General features: G+C 43.3%; 1 protein-coding gene across 1 annotated transcript in view; it reads right to left on the reverse strand.

Annotated features, from left to right (window-relative positions):
* Positions 1-622: 622 nt before the first annotated feature.
* ENTPD5 (ectonucleoside triphosphate diphosphohydrolase 5 (inactive)) overlaps positions 623-6,878 on the reverse strand; it is a 32,984-nt gene continuing 26,728 nt past the window's right edge. Inside the window, exons 13-16 of the mRNA XM_007459723.1 lie at positions 6,216-6,356; positions 5,223-5,279; positions 4,075-4,190; positions 623-819 (exon numbers count right to left, since the gene is read on the reverse strand). Of these exons, the coding sequence (XP_007459785.1) occupies positions 733-819; positions 4,075-4,190; positions 5,223-5,279; positions 6,216-6,356 (401 nt within the window). The 3' untranslated portion in view covers positions 623-732. The remainder of the gene's footprint in view (positions 820-4,074; positions 4,191-5,222; positions 5,280-6,215; positions 6,357-6,878) is intronic.

A 6,878-nucleotide genomic window follows, 5' to 3' on the forward strand; every position in this document is an offset into this window, starting at 1 on the left:
TTTTTTTTTTTTTTTTTTTGGCCACACCATGTGCACAGCTTCCAGGATCTTAGTTCTCCGACCAGGGATCGAACCCATGCCCTTGGCAGTGAAAGCTCATAGTCCTAACCACCGAACCTCCAGGGAATTCCCCAGATATGGCTTTTTTTTTTCCTCTTTGAACTACACATGGAAAGTAAAACCAGGTATTTTTTTCTTTCTTTTTTTTTAGGGTAGGTGAGTGGAGATAAAGGTGGGACAGGGCAACGTGCAGGGAAAAGAAAATACTGGTGTTGACAGGTCATCGGATTGCAATCAGTCAGCTGAGTTTAACATGTAAGAGGAAAATTAAAATGTTCAAAGGAATGAGGCACTGAAAGGGTTGAAATGAGATTCTTCTTTGGTTCCCAGGGTTCCATCCCTGGGTTCCCCAAGGTTAAGTTCCAAAGGTATTCCTTTTGGCTCTCTGTGACACACAAGGAACCTCAAAGATTTAGACTCTGGTACCAGCTATGAACGAAGAGTGGTTAGGAAATAGTTCACATTTGAGGTGTAAAATTAATTAAATCCAAATCTCTAGACTCAAGGGCAAGACCTGTCTACAAAAGCCCCTTCCTCCAGATGAAATCAGCTGCTGGGCTTCAGTCTAGGCTGTCCCCAGACTAGCTCAGAATACAACTGAGTCCTCTCCTCTCTCGTTCTCCCTTTAACAAGGTTGTTGACAAATGCAGGCCTCAGAGGAGCGGCTTGGCCTCAGTGGGAGATGCCCAGAGACTGCAGCAGGTGAAAGGTGGCCCCCAAGGCCCAGCCTGTCTCTATGTTGTTCACTTTCTTTGTGAGCTGTTGGGAAGGAGAAAAAAAAAAGTCAATATTTTCATTCAATTTTCAACTCTAGCAAGCACAACAAGCAGAGAATATCTGCAAAGATCATCCACATGGCCAAACCAAGGCAGAATTGGGAGTAGCCAGTCTCTGAAGGCTTCTCCCAACCCTCTCTGTAGGTTCCCATCCTGCCATTGCCCATTGCCCCTACACCTGCCAATCTGATCCTTGAATCTCTGGGCTCAGGAAGTGGTCTCAACCCAGGACTTCTAGAGAGGACCTTTTAGACAGACAGGCTTCTGAACTCTCTCCCTAATCCTAAATTAAACATAACAGGAGTTAGCAATAGATTCAGGGGTAGGATAAGCTTCTCAATTCATACTTTGTAAGCAAGTGCATCTTCTTAAGCACTAGTTAATGACAAACCAAGGCATTTAAGGCATTCTAGGCCAGGTTGTACCTCAATTAGTTCAGTGACCTTGGGCAAAAGTTTAGACTCGATATCGTCAACTACATAACAAGTGGATTAGATTAGTCAATATATCAAATTGTTTTCTTCAGAATCCTAGGGGTTCCTTGACAGTGCTTCAAAGGAGAAAGGGAGGCAAAACGGTGAAGGAGTTCCAGGTCCCCGACCTCTGATTCAACCAGATAGCTTCATTTTTATCAGTTTTACTGGAATTCTCCATAAGCTACTGTTGAATAAAGATGCCACCACCATACCCATACCCAGGTTTATAAATCAGCAAACTAGTTTTAGTCTTTCCTTCTAGTACTAACTTCTTATGACACAATACCTGTGTTAACCTGATGAAATTTAGTCTATAGTCACCGTGCCAAAAACTGAGAAGAATGGCATGTGAATCATTATCTTGAGATTTAGTCTGTGACCCCTGAGTCAAACTGGGAGTGCCCCCCATGCCCCCAAAATGTTTTTCCTCTGTCCTTAGGACCGACAGTCTAGGGATATAGATGCCAAAGTGAAGTGATCTCTGGGACAGAGGACTGTTCATCCCTGATACAAATTCTGCTGCCGTTTAACTAAAGACTAAAAGGATGCAGAAATGGAAACGGCAGAAAATTGTCTTTAAATGATTTGGTTATTGCTGATGCTTAAGTAGAGGCAGTTGTTAACTTGGTATGTATTGAGGGCTCAGGATGACCTCTCTTACCCACAAATCTAGCTCCAACTGGCGTGAAATACCTATACTAACAATTAAACCAATATTAATAACTTCTTATGTGTCAGGCACTGTGCTTTATCTCCATTTTTATAACAGCCCTAAGAAATAGGTACTCTAAGGATCCCTGTGTTTTGAGTGAGGAACCTAAAAGTTAGAGGGGAAGTAAATCATCTAAGGTCACAGAGCTAGTAAGCTTGCAGAATCAGAACTTGAACCCAGATCTGATGGACAACAGAGCCCATGCCTTAAACACTACACTATACTGACTCTACTGGCAAGTAACTCTTTAAATGCCAATATTCTCAGCAGGTATAACAACACATTAAATCCAAATATCTTTGTACAAATGAATTTATGAAATCTGTATAACACAAGAAATGGGGCAATATAAACTCATCTGGAAATGAGGAAACAGGAAGGGGAAGTGACACAAGAGAAGGAAGGAGCTTCATAAACAAAGTACAATCTCTACTTCCTTGACCCCGAAAGTTCAAAGTCGCCCTGTGCCACAACTATATTTTTGTCATATTTCCTCTAATAGACTATGCTATTTGAGGACAAAGATTACATCTTAATCATCTCTGTAACTATAATGTGCAATTATTCAACTATGGTATGGAAGATAAAAAAATATTATATATGGGATAGATGAAACTCATAAGATGTGTTTGGAATAAATACATTACCACAGACAAAGTTAGGAAGACAGAGAGGGACCCGAGACTCAAGAGGCACTAAATATACGAGGCACACACAAAATACATACGACATACTACACAAGGCATTCAATACTCACGAGGTCTTAAATAAGCCACTCACTGGTGATGCTCTTTGGCAGAGGTCCCTCATGTCCTCTGCCAAACAGAACCATCAAACCATCTAATGGGCTAATGAGTGAGCTAATGCTACTGGCCAGTGCACTTGCCTCTGTGCCCCTCCAAACAGAGCAAGTTTGTGTGATGGCCCTGGCACCTTCTGTCCTTGTGCCCCCTTGATCAAACTTCAGCTACAGTACCTGTAACCACACTATCATCGGCAGAGAGAGGCAGGACATATTAACCCAGGATTCAGGAAGTACAGCACCTCCAACTTGTATGCACCCTATTCTGTGTGTTCACCTATCCCATTTCTTTCCCCTTGCTTTTCACGCTGACTTTTGTGGGATTTCTTTGTTTCTTTGTTTCTTTTTTTGCTTTTGGCCACTCCACGCAGCATGCGGGATCTTAGTTCCCCGACCAGGGATCAAACCCATGCCCCCTGCAGTGGAAGTACAGATTCTTAACCACTGGACGGCCATGGAAGCCCCTCACCCTGACTTTTGAAGTTGATTTAATAAACCATGTAACTTGGGCCTCTTAACCTGGGCTGCAAGCCTTTCGGCTCTGTGGCCTCTGGGATAGCTTGCCTAGTAATATACAGTTGACCGTTGAACAACATGGGGGTTATAGGTGCTGACCCCCGTGTAGTCAAAAATCCACATATAACTTTATAGCTGGCCCTCCATATCCATGGATTCAACCAACCACAGATTGTGTAGTACTGTAGCATTTACTATTGAAAAGAATCCATGTATAAGTGGACCCAGTTCAAACCTGTTATTCAAGGGTCAATGGTACTTAGAAGCTGCCACTGTATGTATCAAGGCAATTTCCCACATTCATGGTGCCTTGCACAGTGCCTTGTCCATAGCCTGAATAAAATTAGCTCAAAACTCCACCTATAGCCACTCTGATTACTAAACAAGTTTTTTTGTTTTTTTAAAATATTTATTTATTTGGTTGTGCCAGGTCTTAGTTGTGGCAGGTGGGCTCCTTAGTTGCAGCTCCTTAGTTGTGGCATGTGAACTCTTAGCAGGCAGGCTCCTTAGTTGCAGCTCACGGGCTCCTTAGTTGCGGCATGTGAACTCTTAGTTGCAGCATGCATGTGGGATCTAGTTCCCTGACCAGGGATCGAACCTAGGCCCCCTGCACTGGGAACGTGGAGTCTTAACCACTGCGCCACCAGGGAAGTCCCCTAAACAAGTTTTTAACTTTCTTTCTAACTCCCAAATAAAAGGACTGTTGTGTGATGCCGGTGTCCTCTCTCTTACCTGTAAGACGGTGCTGCGTGCAAAGCCAAAGCCATCCTTCAGCAAGGCTGTGATGTAACTGAGATCCATGCACAGGAAAGGACTGCCTGAGGTGAAGTTTTCCAGGTTATCACATACTGGAGATGACAGAAAGAGAAAAGTGGAATTCAAGTTTGCAGCCAACTGAGAGGTGTATGATTTTCTCTAAATACAGACTGAGAATAAGCAAAGCAGAATCCTCCATTCTCCTTCTCCCAGATGCCTGGGAGTCTTGGAGGCTAGAACTGTGCACTGACAGCCTCTGCAAGACCCCAGCTCATCAAGAACCAGCACGTTTCTGATGTGACATCTAATCTACTCAAAGGTACATGGGTCCTAGTTTATTTGCTATGACATATATTCTATGACTTATTGTTGGGGCTTAATTCAACTAAGGCCCTTATATATTAAGACAGGGAAATACCAGTTAACCCTACTTCAGGGCCACTGGATAAGAGCAATTATTTGCTTTTTTTTTTTTTTAATTTATTTATTTTTGGCTGTGTTGGCTCTTCGTTGCTGCGTGCGGGCTTTCCATAGTTGCGGTGAGCGGGGGCTACTCTCCGTTACAGTGTGTGGGCTTCTCATTGAGGTGGCCTCTCTTGTTGCAGAGCACGGGCTCTAGGTGCCCGGGCTTCAGTAGCTGTGGCACACGGGCTCAGTAGTTGTGGCTCGCGGGCTCTAGAGCTCAGGCTAAGTAGTTGTGGTGCACAGGCATGCGGGATCTTCCTGGACTAGGGCTTGAACCTGTGTGCCCTGCATTGGCAGGCGGATTCTTAACCACTGTGCCACCAGGGAAGCCCCATTTGCATTTTTGGTGAACTCTTTCAAGGAAGCCTCTGTGGCTATTTTCCATATATTCTGGTGCTCAGTGTTTCATTACCACTGATAAAACTTTTTCAATTTTTTTTGAAAGAAATGTGGAAAGAAGAAAAGGTTTTCACCGTTTCTCCAAAGTCTCTTGTATTCTTATATTTTTCTTTGCCACTTAATGCTTTTAACTCCTGGTAAAGACAGGAAACCAACCTTCTGAGAGGCTTTCTGCTGGCCAAAGCACATTAGGTCACTTTAAGGTCACTGGGGGTGGCAGCCTCACGGGCTCACATTCGATGGTTTCCACTGACACTTACCTTCCCTTGCTTTCCTTTCAAAATCTTCAACTTTTAAAACACCCCCCTTTTCATAATCTGAAATGAAACAGAACAGTAGTTGATGTCAAAAAACCTTCCAGGAAACATAAGGAAATTTATCCTAGGAAATTATCCTATTTATAATAATGAAAAAATAAAAATAAAATTTCCAACATTAAAGAATGGGATAAGCAAACATGACATATCCCTACAATATAATCTATACAGTTTATTTTATTTACTTATAATCTATTTTATGTTTGTTTTTTGTTTTTTTCTGGTACGTGGGCCTCTCCCGTTGCAGAGCACAGGCTTGGGACACAGGCTCAGTGGCCTTGGCTCACAGGCCCAGCCGCTCCGCGGCATGCGGGATCCTTCCGGACCGGGGCATGAACCCATGTCCCCTGCATCGGCAGGCGGACTCTCAACCACTGCGCCACCAGGGAAGCCCTGTTATGTATATTTATGTATGTATATTTAACTACAGCTAAAAAATAGGCCCATTAAAAAGGGGCCATTAAACACATCAGAAAATAAGAAAATAAGAAATTAATTCATATCTCAGGCCATGACAGATCACATATATACATTCTCACAGCTAAACAAAATGTGTTACTATTATAAGGAAATATGCCATAAAGGGGAAAGAGGGGGTGAATATGTTCATTGACTTGAATTTGGTGACGGTTTCATGGGTGTATACATATGTCAAAACTTACCAAATTGTACACTTCAAGTATGTGCATTTTATTTTGTCAATTATACCTCTATAAAAATACTTAAAGAAAAAAAAGACTTCATGTGTATTTGTTTAGGCCATCTTCTAGCCCCAAAAGATTCGAAATCATATTCACTCTTCCACTCGGGTGACTTGGGAGAAAAGTACGGTGACCACCTCAACAAGGCATAGCAAATACTCCTTTTGTCCCTTTCCCTTCCCCACCACAGCCCTGCCCAGTTTCCCCCCTGCACTGACACCTGGAGTGAACTTACCAATCATGTCTGTGTCAACAGCTCGGTCATAATAGTAAGAGAAAGCGTAGAAGGAGCTTCTCTGGACCTCATCTGGCTGATGAAGTTTTCCTTGGACCACCCTCAGCACTTCAGCATAGCAGGGCTCAAAGCCCACCTCCCCTGATGGGGCAAAAGGTGCACAGGGGCAAGGTGAGAAAGTGAGAGGCAAGCTGCTGAAGCCAGTGGAACAGCAGGAGGATCAAGGCGAGCTGAGGCTCAGGACAAAGGGCTTACAGACAAAGATGAACAAACTTTTGCAGCCTCATCCCTCTGGAGAACCAGTACCTGCTTCTCCACAGCAGGTCCCCTCCCTAACCTGTGTTCACCAAAAAAGCCATAGCCGACCTCAAGCTGCCCCTTAGCATTATGTTTCATGGCACTTATGAGAAGTATGCAGAGGCTCACCTGCTTCCTTCATGGGAAAAATCAAGTTTTTTCCTCGAGTTTAAGGTCTATGCCTTTTATAATACCTAAGATCAATTATTCTTCTTATCGTCTCAATTCTATAACTGAAATAGCTAAACATTAATTGGATCTGAAACAGTTTCACCCTGCTGAGGACAGAGACCCTCAATACATTAGACCCAGGGTAAGAAGAGGTTTCTAATGGATCCACAACACTTGGGCAGGGAAAGAGCTGAA

This window comes from Lipotes vexillifer, unplaced genomic scaffold (genome assembly GCF_000442215.2).
Source record: "Lipotes vexillifer unplaced genomic scaffold, Lipotes_vexillifer_v1.1 scaffold39, whole genome shotgun sequence".
In the NCBI taxonomy this organism is placed as follows: Eukaryota; Metazoa; Chordata; class Mammalia; order Artiodactyla; family Lipotidae; genus Lipotes; species Lipotes vexillifer.